The 13506-nt window shown below is 52.7% G+C and overlaps 1 protein-coding gene across 3 annotated transcripts in view; it reads right to left on the minus strand.

The window, feature by feature from the left end:
• Positions 1-13506, minus strand: part of PRLR (prolactin receptor) — a 146297-nt gene that overhangs the window by 8144 nt on the left and 124647 nt on the right. For all 3 annotated transcript variants that reach the window (XM_045848018.1, XM_045848019.1, XM_045848020.1), the window contains 3 exons: positions 7292-7400; positions 5397-5529; positions 2350-2519 (listed from right to left, as the gene is read on the minus strand). In XM_045848018.1, the coding sequence (XP_045703974.1) occupies positions 2350-2519; positions 5397-5529; positions 7292-7361 (373 nt within the window). In that variant the 5' untranslated portion in view covers positions 7362-7400. The remainder of the gene's footprint in view (positions 1-2349; positions 2520-5396; positions 5530-7291; positions 7401-13506) is intronic.

Consider the following 13506-nt stretch of genomic DNA (forward strand, 5'->3'; position numbering starts at 1 on the left):
ATTTATAACACTACTATTCACAATAGCCAATAGGTGTAAACAACCCAAATGTCCATCCGTGGATGGATACACAATATCCACAGACTGAAACACTATTCAGCCACAACGAGGGAGTACACGCTGATACATGCTATGGCATGGATGAATCTGGAGAATGTTACACTAAGTGAAAGAAGCCAGATACAAAGGTCACATGCTGTATTCCAGCAATACACACGAAATGCCCAGAATGGGCAACTCTGTAGAGACAGGATGCAGATCAGTGGGGCCGGGGTAAGGAGGGATATCTGGAGTGACTCTTTAGTGGGTGTGAGGTTTCCATCCGGGTCAGGGAAGGGTTCTCGAAGTGGTTAGCAGGGATGGTTGCATAACAGTGTGAGTGATCTCCAATCACTAAATTGCATACTTAGAAATGGTTAAAACGGTGGATTTTATGTTCTATGTATTTTACCACGATAAAAAATTTAAGGAGGCACTTACTTTCAGGTTCCTTCAAGTACATGTCTGTGAGTGCCTCCTTAAGTGTGAGGTGCCTAGGGCGCTAGCTTGCCTTGCTCAGTCGGGCTGCTTGGTAACACTTTTTCTCTTCATTTGTTACCTTCTCGAGTCACCTTCCACATCAGGTGGCAGAGAGTAAGCATAGCTACAGTGCCCTTGACTCTATAACCTACCATTACCTACAAACTGAATGCTAGAAAATCTGGCACTAATCTCAATGCTTCTGTGTTACAAAGTAAACACCAAAGAAAGATTATTTTATATGTACTTACTAAACAAACATCAGTTACTCAATATATAAATTTTAAACGCAATACTGAGAAACACCACTGATAAAAACATTGTTCAGAAACCCATGTACAATGTTCAGGGTGAATACTTTAAAGCCTTCTCAACCCCAGCATTCCTTGTGCTTTGGACCGGGTGATCCTTTGTTGCGGGGGCCGCCCTCAGCAGTGCGGGATGCTTAGCAGCATCTCTGCTCTCTGCCCATTAGATGCCAGTAATACCCTCATTCCCCTCCCTGGGCTACAATGATGAACAGTATCTCCTGCCATTGCAAATACCCTGTGGGAGGCAAAAGAGCCCCCCCATGGAAAATGGCTGCTTTCAAGGGATATAGCAGTTGCCCCTTTTAGAACTTCTCTTGTTTTCACTGTTTTGCCCTCAAATGCTATTTTAACCTCTGAGGGCGAGGCAATTCAAGAAGGTGCCATGAAGAAGATACCATTTGGCATTTAGCATCTTAAAGACTTCATATCGCAAATAGAGTTCTATGATGAAATTCATCGTATCCCCGCTTGTCAGTGGGGCTACCTTTTGGATCTTCTTAAGCCAAGATTACATTCACCTTCTGCCTCCAAGCTCATCGCGATGATGGGCGGAGGGGAGGACATATCGAGTGTGAGCCAGCTGGTGTCGGAAGCTTTCTAAGGGTCAGCCACTGCCGCTAGCACGGCAGTGCGATGCTATGCCCGTGAGTATCTGAGACTCCTCGCCCAGTTTTCTTTGTTGGGTGGACTTAGGTAAATTGGGACGTCTCATGCAACCTGGAGCCCAGTCAGCTTCTCCTTAGGTTGTTATCAGACACGAAGGCTGACCCCAGTCCCAGCCAATCCATCTCCGGTCCTGAGACTCCCTTCGTCATCCCTGCTAAACCACGCGGGCCACGGCAGCGGTGCCGAGTCGCCCTGCAGCTCGATGTGGATCGTGCAAAGCCAGAGGCAGCTCTCCGGTCGACTTCGCTTTGCTTCGCTGATGATGTTTCCAAACATTGTGCTTGTGATAATGGCCTCCAGCCTGCTGTTCAGTTAGCACTCTGAACACCCCCAAATTCTTTATTTTTAAAAGAAGAGCTCTAAGTGCTAAGAAGTATATGTGCACTGAGGATTCAATTTGGACCAATCAGCTGGAGCTCGTCCTGTGGGTATAGAAGCAGACAGACAGCTTCTGGGAGCTGCTGTTCCACGGAATAACTCTGTCCTCCAGGGAAGGAGAAGAGAAATCCCAGCATGCCCATGGGGAAAGGGACCTGGCTGCAGGAGGAGGGCGGGAGGGGGGAATGGATAAGAGACGCACAGATAGAACATTCCTGTTGGATGCAAGGGGACGGAAAGAAAAGTCAAAGGAAAACACAGAAACACAAGGACCCCAAATGCCAGCCTTATTGTCCTGAATGATTCAATAAAAATTGGCTTAAAGTACTCAGTTGATGAGGATATTGTGAATTTTCTCATCTTTTTTTTTTTTTTTGGTGATTCATCCGTAAGCCAAGAAGACTCAAACTGAGTTTGATTACTAGTAGACCCATAATGGAGTAATCAATCCCTCACCCATTGCCCTTCCCCTTACCTACGTAGGCCACGTCCACATAATGTGGGTTGGAGACGCTGCTTCCCATCTGGTTTGTGGCATTTACTGTGATGACGTACACTGTCCAAATGGAGGTGTGCTTCTTGTTAAAGTAGCAGGAGTTGGGGCCGCTGGTCTTGTAGTCTGGACATTCAGAGATGACTGAATCTCTGCAATAGATCATATATTAGGAGTGAGTAAGAAGGCAGTAAAAAAAAGCCTCGTTTTTCCTTAATAGAGCAATACCATTGGACTCTGGGGATCAGAGCTGGATCACCAAACCCCCAAGCTTCTGCGCCCTGCCCGTGTCACGGGAGTGAGACAGGGAAGAGAATACTGGGGAAGGGGGCGGAAGTGTCACTTCAGAGCCTTCATCACTCTGCCTCTCGTCAACCCTCCCTTTCTACAGTTTTCTGTGGGCTTCGTGACATATGCCTCCTGCCAATAAGCACTTGAACTTTCAATAGCCTAGGCATCACCACACCCACGATGCTGCTATTGGGTCACCTCAGGAAACAGGTAACTCCTCCTGCCCATAAGCCCTGAGGGCCCATGCCCAATGCAGCATTTATTGCGCATGTACGAGGTCTGTCCAGAAACAGTCCAGCCGTTGTTAATGTAACAAGAATGGTTAGCGCGACATCGATGTAACCTGAGCGCCAAGGAGAGCGGACTGGAATGCACAGGTATGAACAGTGATGAATTCTTTGTATTGGTCGGTGGGGGCAGTAGACGCCGTTGAGTGAGCATGTGTACTGTGTGGCCGTCACCTTCAAAATGACTGAGTGAGTAGAGTAATAGATCTGCATCAAATTTTGTGTTAAGCTTGAACACTCCTCCATGGAAACTATTCAGATGATTCAGAAGGACACAGCTACGGGCAGCTGGTGATTGGCAGCTTCATCATGACAACACGCCCACTCACGCTTCATGGTTCACGCAGAGATTTTTTGAGAAATATCAAATCACCCAGGTGACTCAGCCCCCTTACAGCCCAGATTTGACATCCTGAGACATCTGGCTTTTCCAAAAATTAAAATCACCTTTGAAAGGGAAGAGATTTCAGACCATGGATGAGATTCAGGAAAATACGACGGGGCAGCTGATGGCAATTAGGAGAACTGTGTGAGGTCCCAGGGGGCCGACTTTGAAGGGGACCGAGGTGTCCTTGTCCTCTGTTCTTGTAACTTGTGTCTTCTTTAGTAAATATCTCTATTTTTCATAGTACATGGCTCGATACTTTCTGAACAGACCTCATATGTCAAATTACATTTCGTTTAAAGAAGACTGAGGAAAATAAGGACCGATGCTGATGCATCTCTGACTGCACTAAAGTCAGCAGCAGAGAGAAGTGACTGTGCAGAAAGACATCTCAGGCCCGCGTGGCTCGTTAGCGCGCTCTCGTTAGACTTGGAGGCCTCGGTGCGAGACACCCCACGCGGGTGTGGGCAGCACTCCACCGGGGGCTGCCCGTGCGGGCTCTGAAGTCTGTGTGCGTGACACCCCTTCGGGTCCCAGAACAGCCGACAGCTTTGTGTGACCAGGGGCGTCCAACCCTTTGGCATGTGTGGGCCACGCTGGAAGAAGAAGAGTTGTCTTGGGTCACGCAGTAAGTACACACACACACATGAACAGAAACCGATGAGCCAAAAAAAGTTTTAAGCAAATTTACGATGTTGTGTCAGGCCACATGCAGTCCACAGGCTGTATGCTGGACACCCCTGGCACGGCCAAGTGCAGGCAGGCTCGGGGGGCGGGCTGCCATGGCCACCAGGAAGCGATCCCTTCGCTGGGGAAGGACCCAGCTCTCCCTGGGCTCCCCGGAGGGTCTCGTCGAAGTGTCAACAGAACCCTCACCCAGGGACGACCTCTTTCAGTCCTCACTGCAGCCTTGGCCCCACACCCGCCCTCTGGGGGGTCCCAGACGAGCAGTTCTCTGAGGAAAATCACCACCTTCCTTTCCTTTTAAGGCTGTTTCTTTTCCTGGGCATGAAACGAGTTTGAAAAGTTAACGTGCCACGGTTGTCAAGGGTTACACGATAGTCCTTTTACGCTGAAAAGGTAATTATTACTAAAATATTATAAGTAACACAATGTTTATAGGTAAGCACCTGAAGTTAATCAACACTTAGTGGACAGTTAGATGGGACCTCAGGCTGCAGCCTAAGTGTGGGCAGGGCAGTAACAGGAAACGTGGCTACCTCGGTCGCTCCTCCTCTGTGGGGGGGTACGTTCTAAGACCCCAAGGAGATGCCTGAAAAGGTGGATAGCACTGAACCTCACATGCGTTCTGTTTTTCCCTATACCTACCCATGTATAGAGTCTAATGTATCAATTAGACACAGTAAGACACCCACAATAACGCCTAATAAAATAGAACGATTATCACAATAGACTATAATAAAAGTTATGTGAATGTGATCTCTCCCTTTCAACGTATCTTAAAGCACTGCGCTCCGCCATCGTCGTGTGACGATGCGAGATGACGCAATGCCGGTGTGATGAGAGGGAGCCAGGGGAGTGACCCGGGCACGGTGACGCAGCGTCAGGCTGCTGTGAGGGTGACAGGGACACACCAGCACATCGGTGCTTAGCCAGCCGTCGATCTGGAAACAGCTACTGAGGGAGTAACGGGGAGGGGGATGGCCATACAGTGTGGGATGGCTCCCGTCCCAGGTGGGAGGAAGCAGGATGGTGTGGCATTTCACCGTGACTCAGGATGGCACAACACTGAAATCTTACGAACTGCTTATTTCTGGAATTGTCCACGTAATGTTTTCGGACTGGGGATGATTGCAGTTGTTCCTCAAACCACGGAGAGTGACACTGTGGATGAGGGAGATCGCTGCGTGCTGTGCCTCGTGGAGGCAACAGCCGGGCTGATGCCCTCCGAGAGAGCGCTTCCAGGGCGTGAACGGGAGAAGGTGGACGTGGGTGCTTGAGTCCTTCCCCCCAGAAGCATGCGCCTGTCGGCGTCAGGCCAGGGAGCTGTGGTGACCCGAACCCAGAAGCGGTGCTGCTTTGGCCTGCGGCGTGGCCACACTCACCCTTCCTTGTGGTAGGTCAGCGTGTAGTTGGTAGGGAGCCCTCCGTCCAGCCCAGGCTTCCACCAACACGAGAAGGTTTCCTTTTCGTTGGAGCGACATTTAGTGATCTCCGGTTTTCCAGGAGGTGACTGTCCTAGAGAAAGCCAGAAGCCGCTGGAGTCAATCTTAGGGCCCATTGGATCATTCTGCTGGTGAGTGGGACCATTCAACCATTCAGTGATGAGGTCTTGGGACAAGCAGGCCTAAGGGTGGGGTGCTCAGAAATGCCAAAGTGTTAGCGTCCAGCAGCCCCCCTCGGCAGGCTGCTCCAGTGTCGGCAGGATGGGTGGGGCGGGGGGAGAGAGGGAGAGAGAGAGAGAGAGAGAGAGAGAGAGAGAGAGAGAGAGAGAGAGAGAGAGAGAGAGGGACTTTGGGGTGGTGTTGCCGGGGGGTGTGTGTACCGGGAGATGGAGACAACAGTCACCTAGGATCGAGTGACATATTGTAACGTTCCAACGAAGAGCGAGAGTCAGGAGTGAGACGGACTGAAGGGTGTGTGGCCCTTTGCGTCATCCCGTGGAGTCTGCACGGCTGATGCTGCCCACATCGTGAGGGGGGCCGTAAAACCAGTTCTTCCCCCCACCCCCACCCCCCCCGCCGTGCCGATGGGATGCTCCCTGGCACTGCCCCACGCTGCTCCCTCATCCACACCTTTCCGCCGTCCCTGCACCCTCAGCCCAGTCTCTGGTCTTCTTTCTGTGTGTCCCTGCATCACCGCCACTGCTCCTCCCCCTCCCCCTCCTCCTCTCCTTTCCCTCCTTTTCCCTTCGTTTTCCCTTCCTTCTCTCCGGCTTTGACTGGTGACCCAGTGCCTCAGTCCCTCTCCCCATTTCTGCATCTTGGTGTTTAGCCCCCTTTTTCCTTCACATTTCCCCCTCTCTCCTCTGGCCTTTGTGTGGTGAGGGGTGAAGGACTTCCTTGTAATTCCACGGCTGTTGGGGGTGGGTGGGCAGGAAACATGGCAAGAAGTGGGGGAGTGGGTAGCTGGTCTCCTGGTGGCCAGTTACCAGGATTATCTAAGCTCTGTGTCTAGCCCCAGCTGGCGGCGGGAAGGTCTAGGGCAGAGGATATGGGAGATGCTATGTCAAGGGGATGGCGTGTTCTCGTTGCCTTATCCCCAGAGTTGTTGGTGAGCTGGCCCCTCTTCCTTGTCTGTCAGGTCCAAGGAGGGATGCATGACCCCGAGAGTTTGCCCTGACATTGGGCTGGGGAGCCACGCACCTCCCCAGGACCGCCCGTCTGTCCTCCTTAGTGCGGAGCTGGATGCAGAGCACTCACTAGTTCTGGAGTCAGCAGCAGAGAGGAGAGCGGTCAGGCGCTGGTCTCAGCGGCTCTGGGGGTTCTCTCTCTCTTCTCTCACCCTTGTCTCCCTGCCCCTCAGGCTGGCTCCTGGGCCAGACTTCCAGCTGACGAGGACGCCAGGCTGATGGTGTCTGCTGAGCTCCGGGCCCCACAGAAACAGCCCCTGCCGGCCAGCCAGCCAGGGGCTCACCCTGCCAACCCCTGTAACCTCGCTGGTCCTCTAGGGAGAATGTCTTCGGGACAATCTCGCAGGTTGAGGCAAGGTTGTTTTTTTTTCCCCCCCTATCATGGCTGGGGGTGGGCAGGGGGGAGCAGAAAGAGAAGTTTATTTAAAAAATCCCAAACCCTGTTGCTCGGTAAGCATTCCTGGTTTGCATCGACTTTTGCTTGGGTTTTTAGTGCCAAATACATTGCAGAAACAACTTTATAGCAGCCACTGACACGGACATCTTCATTTCTCACAACTGCATGGCAAGAGGCAGTCGCCAGGGGCCTCCCACCCTCTCAGTGAACACCCCGGGGAGCTGAAGGGCGCAGGACGGTCTCTTACTTACCTCTCAGGAGGTCGATGCTGAGAAAAAGTAGCAAAATGGGAATTAACGTGGACGCCACCTGGTGCTTCATGCTGGCTCCCTTCTCTCTCTGTGCAGCAGTCAGAGGTCACTGGAAGGGAAGGCACCGGGAAACTTTTTTGAAATGACAGCCTGGCCAGGCACGTGCACCACTTTATTCTGGGCTTGTGCAAAGGATTCCTGCTCCCTGCCTCACGTGACTGACCACACAGGAGGGAAGGAATGTGGGAAAACGCAACCTGGTCAGGCGGCTTGGCCCCGAGTACCGACGTGCACAGGCTGGGAAAAATTCCGCCACCAGAGGTCGTCAGAGGACAACATTGAAGGGCAGCCCCTGGTGGCTGCTGGCTGCCTCCCTCACAGGCACCCCGCACACCAAAGAAAAATTGTGCTCTTTCGTCCCATGGTTACCTAATAATGTATCACCCGCTTCAGGTGGCAGAGGCCGTATGCCTTCCAGGGAACTGGTCTGGGAGGGCTCCACTCTACCAGCCCGAAGAGCACCAGGCTGGGTGGGAGTCTGAGCACACTCGAACAACTCGGTCCAGTTGCCACAAAGTCAGGGGGGCTTTCTCGGGAGGCTCAGGCTGAGCAGGCTCTGGACATTTTCCCGGCTACAGCTGTGGCCTTGAACTACACGGTGAACTCTAGTGAACCCCCATGATTTCTTCCTCCCTGTTGGAAAGGCCCCTTCACCAAGAAATGACAAACCCCAGGAGTAACTCAAGTCGCTTGGGCTCGGGGTGTTGAGTAAAATGTGAACTTGCAGGGTTGAGAGTTTCGAGCCATTTATTATGAATATCAGTTTTACCCCTGGAACAAGTTTCAAAGCCTCTGGATGTCCTTCTAAGAAAAAAGGGCTTTTAAAGACATTTGAAAACGGCTCATCCCAGCTCTCAGAAAACAACAGATTTGATGAACAAACTGTAAATGTTGGGAAACACACGGCATAGATTTTCCTTTTATTTTTAATTTAATTTTAAACCAAGGGAAGAATATCCAGGGGCAAAGCTGCTCATCTTGGGACGTTTGAAATGACTGGGCGTTGTCTGATGAGCCCCGAGAAGACCAGCCTGGCCCAGTCTTCCCGGTCAGGGGCAGCTCCCCGTCGGCCAGCTGGACACCACCTGACAGCTTCCTGGAGGCTGGGTCCACCTGCCCCCCCCGCCCCCCGCCCCCCGAGAGGCCCTCAGAAACACGAGTCTTAGCGACGAGACAGGTTTGGGGCACGCGGGCGTCACTGAGTGAGTCTCTCATATCGGAGTCCTGGGAGCTTGTTGGTGTGCTATTCTTTGGGGACCTTCTCGTCACTCTTTCAGGACTCCTCTCAAACGCCCTCCCAGATTGTATGTTCTGAATGTATTTTTTAAAACCCTCACCCGAGTACTTCAATCCTCTAAAGCGGGTGATTTCATTGAGAGGAGGGAGAAAGAGTGAGAGAGAGAGAGAGACATTGACTGGTTGCCCCCTCTATGCACCCTGATGGGGGACCGAACCTGCAACCTAGGTACGTGCCCTGACCGGGAACTGAACCTGCAGATTTTTTTGGTGCATGGGACAGCACTCTAACCCACTGTACCACCCGGCCAGGGCCCACACTGCACGTTTCCAAACTGCCTGGTCCATCTCACCTCTCAGGACCATCTATTCAAATCGAGTTGTTAAAGGCTCATCCTGGGTTTAAAATCAGGCCTGTTACTTATGGGGCACTTCCTGTGGGCCGAACACTGTGCTAGGTGCCCAGTCATTTAAATTTCGTTCAGCCCTCTTCTCCCAGGAGCCCCTCCAGCAGCCCAGGTTGTCACCAGCCCTTTCACCAGATGAGGACGCTGAGGAACAGAGAGGACTAGTGAACTGTCAGCTGCACGTCACCGAGAGAGAGAGAGAAATTGGGCAAGTCTGAGAGGAGCTGAGGAATCGTCCCCTTCGGACAGGCCGTCTGAGAGACAATGGAGACAACAGCAATAGACCCACAGGGGGCAGCGCACCAAGCCCGGGGCGGGGGCCAGGCGTGGAGTCAGGAGGGCCGGGGCTCAGAGAGGCCGCCTCAGCTACCGCCCGACTGGTGCCTGGGCGTCTCAGACACCCGGCTGCCACTAGCCCAGCTTCTTTGGGTCTGTGGAGCCCCGGAACACTCCTTTGTCCTGGAGGTGTCAGCCTGGCACGGGGATGGAATTCTACCCACTGGCCAAAGGGGTTCTATAACATCTTCTCACCGATAGTCCCCTGGGCTTTGGGGCATCGCGTCAAAATGCTTGAGAGTGACGTGCTATGTACGTCACCCCCTCGGGCGAGGTCAGATGCTCTCCGAACCTCTCGGCCAAACCAGGCTCCATTTGCTTTGTGAAAAAAAATGCCTGGATGGGGAGCAGGGTGCAGGGGGCAGAGGGGCAAGAGCACCTATCGTGGGGCTTACGCCTTCTGGTGCCCTGATCCGGGCTCACAGCGGTTCTCCTAAATGAAGTTTCCCTAGAAAAAAGCCTTCAAAAAATATCTTGTGGACTACAAAGGAGCCACTTCGCCTGGGATTTCCCGAATTACCCTACTGTTTTGCTACTAGACACGGGCACTTTCTGATGCAGCGACACCTCTGTGCTGGGTGGGGGGTGGTGGTGGTGAAACATACACATAGGGGTGTCCTTATTGTGTTTGAACAATGACTTCCCCGTGCTTTCTGCATCTTATTCCCAGCAGGACAAAGGCAGCTGGGGGAGCGAGCCTTCGGAGAGAAAGATGGCCACAGCTGCTCTCTCCTGAGGGAGCTGTGCTGAGTGCTGACACTGGTCACACCTCGTGGCTTTTCCCAGCAACGGGCACACCTCGCGCTGTCACTGTTTCTCATGGCCGACAGACACTTGGTTGGGGATACATCCGGTTTTTGTCTTTTTGAGTCCACTCCCCAACTGCAGGCAGGCTCTTGATCGACATTACTCACCCCAGTCGGGGCTGGAGCAGCCGAGGAGGACCCACGGGCTGTTTTTAGTTGCGGTTGTAGTGGCAAACGGCTCCAGATAGTTGGAGTCCAGTGAGGAGGACGTCAGCCCCACTCCTCTGCCTGGGGACAGTTGTCTTGGCTTCACCCCTCACCAGCTCTCTGCGCGCGGCTACGGTTCGGAAGCGCATGACCCGGAGCGAAAGAGCAGGTCTGCGGCCAGTCACCAGCCCCCGCTCCTTGCCCTGACCAGCTGCCTGGCTCCCTCGCTTCTGGATCCTTGAAGACCCTCCCTTCTTCAGGTTCCTCCCATGATCTTATCTTTTCTTTTTTTAAAAGATTTTATTGGTTTATTTTTTAGTGAGAGGAGAAGGGAGGGAGAAAGAGAAGGAGAGAAATATCAATGTGCGGTGTCCTCTCCCACACCCCCTACTGGGGACCTGGCCTGCAACCCAGGCACGTGCCCTGACTGGGAATCAAACCGGCGACCCTTCGGTTCTCAGGCTGGCACTCAGTCCACTGAGCCGCACCAGCCAGGGCACTCCTGTTTTCTTATTCAAATATGCCTTCCCTCCGGCGATGTCCTACTGTGGCAGGGCCCCACAGGACCCTCTTCTCCTTATCAGTGCTGAGACTGCTCAGATCTTCTCTTTCTAAAAGCTTCCCTTCATCACCCTTTTCCATTAAAGCCAAGTGTCTTCGTCCTGGCCAACAGCTGAGAAAGAGGTCTGGCACTTCTTGCCCTGGTAGCTCTGAGCAACGAGAGCTGCTACCCCGGATGGACAATAAGGGCCGTGGTCCCATTGCCTGATCCACTCCCTATGGTAGAAAATGCAGGTGCACAGCACAGGAGGCAGCGGCCCCTCCTGAGAGTCCCAAACCACTGACCCGAGACTCCGCAGTCTGTGAATCTGCACATTCCAGTGCACCCAGAACTCGAGCCAGTGCTGAACGCCAGCCATCTCCGCTCCACCACGCTGTGGGACCTGCTCAGGAGTCCTGGTACCAGGTGATCCCCAAAGCAAGCATGGTCCCTACCTTGCCCTGCCTCATTTGCCATTGTTCCCCTAGTGTTCTACTCAGATTCTTGAATCATTTCCCCTGGAATGGACCACGCATGCCAGGAAGGGATTCTGAGGACCTCCCTAGTTCTTGCAAGCCCAATTCAGATGGACAAGCCCTGCCCAATCCAAGATCTGGACTTCTTTAAAGGCTGTCATACACAAGACATGTGCAAATCCTAAGTGTTCTGCTCAATGAGTGGGATCACAAAGTGAATGTTCTCACATTACGACCCAGTCAAGGAAGAGAACACTAGCAGCACCCCAGTACCCCCACCCCAGATGTCTTCTCCCAATGTCCCCCATTGAATCCTGCGTTATGCGTTTTTGAATACATGTGTCTGGCTTCTCTCATTTCAGGTTATATGAGTCAGCCTTGTTACACGTTGTTTTACAAAATTCATCTTCACGTCACTCATATCTCATTGAATAAAAGACCGCAGTTTATTTATTCATTCTAGTCCTGATGGACATGTGCCAGTTTTGGGCAAACTTTGGATTGTGCGAAGACTGATCAAGGCTGAGATGGTGGGGAAGCCCCGCCCCCCTCCCAGCCACGTCGCACCCCTCCCCTCAGCTCCCCACTGAACTGGTAGGACACTGTCTGTCGGGTCTCCTGATTATTAACCCAAGTTCTATTTCAAATGCTTTTCCTTCCCTCAATATGCACATTTCTTGGAGGTAAATTTTAAATACATCCACTCACTGTTTTAGATGTTAGACACTGTATTAGTGCTTCCTTTGGGGCCTGCAGGGCTGGGGTCCTCTGCCCACCTGGGTTAGGTGGCCCGAGCCTAGACTAACAGGGTGAGAACCCCACGGGCTCCCTGTGACTTCCAGGCTCGTCTCTCTAGTACAGAAGGCAAGCTTTTAGTCTGGAAAACAGAGGGCATAATCCGCTGCTCGGGGTGGGGCGAGCAGGAGGAGGGATTAGGGATTGTTTGCCAGGGAACAAGATTAAGGCCTCACACTATACACGCTCTGCCCAAAGTCAACAGCCGACGACTGCAGGATGAATAAGTGAATCAACGGAGCCCTAGAGGTGAAAAAGCGGAACAAGATGCTGAGATACGGGATGAAACTCTGCGCAGAGAAGAATGTGTCCTAAACTGGTGTTACCGAAGGTTACACTGGAGCCAGCTTCGTATCCCGTCTTTGGCAGGGGGACGGAAGGGATTTCGGGGAGAACAGGTGGCTGCTCTTTGAAACAGACGCCGAAAGCTGGGGTTGGAGTGCTAAGAGAACCCCGACCGCAGGTCCCGCGCTTCCTGCCCTGCATGCGACGCAAGTGGCCACAGCCACGCAGTGTCTGACTGCTGCCAGAGCCTGTGTCTGAGCATGTCCGTGAACACTCACAGGACGACCCCTGCTCCTGGGTCATCCATCGTTATTACCGTTCATCACTGCAATGACCAAGTTTACATTTTACTCCTTCCCAATAAGGTTTCCTTCTTGTTCTTTGTTTTGAGATAGCCTTTGATGGGGAACATTCTGGAACTTTCCATAGGGAATCGCTTCTACACAAAATGGCCATCACAGTAGGGCCCGGCAGTTTAGTCTGAACATCACGGCCATGTGAAAGTTATCAGAAACAGCACGAAAGCTGATGTCAAATGCCCACCTCGGATTCCAGACACCCCCTGCTCCTCCCCTCCCACGAGCCCCGGACCTTCCACCCGAGGAAGAACTTCTGGAAGCCCCTGTGCTCTGGGAAGCCCCATCCGGTGGGAGGGAGTGTGCTGGGCGTGGTGAGGGCTGCACGCTCTCAGAGGCAGAGACTGTTGGCAGCGATGCCGTTTGCACAGGCTGGAGCCGACTCAGGGTCGGTGGTGCAAACGGGGACTTTGGGAGAAAGAGCTCCCAGCTCCTAATCTAGTCGGGGTAAATCGCCACCTGTGATTCTGCGCCTTTGCACGGAGTCACTTTAATACAGCAGAATGCCGAGTGCTTCCCCGTAGCTGGAGGCAGTGCTTCAAAAGCTGATTATGCCAATTCCACCAGCTCACACGGGATCCCAGCAGCGTCTTGGATCTAACTCAGGCTGATTTCTGCTCCGCATGCTTGGCTGGGAGGCCAGAATAGGACCTGGGAGAGTCTTGATTCTCACCAGGGCACACTGCGGACAGATGGCGACACACGCGCGTTGGTCTGATTTTCAGAGACAACCCTCTTATGAGACAATCAATTAATACGAATTAAAACAT

The sequence above is a fragment of the Phyllostomus hastatus genome, unplaced genomic scaffold (assembly GCF_019186645.2).
Source record: "Phyllostomus hastatus isolate PE091 unplaced genomic scaffold, TTU_PhHast_1.1 phas_contig_58, whole genome shotgun sequence".
In the NCBI taxonomy this organism is placed as follows: domain Eukaryota; kingdom Metazoa; phylum Chordata; class Mammalia; order Chiroptera; family Phyllostomidae; genus Phyllostomus; species Phyllostomus hastatus.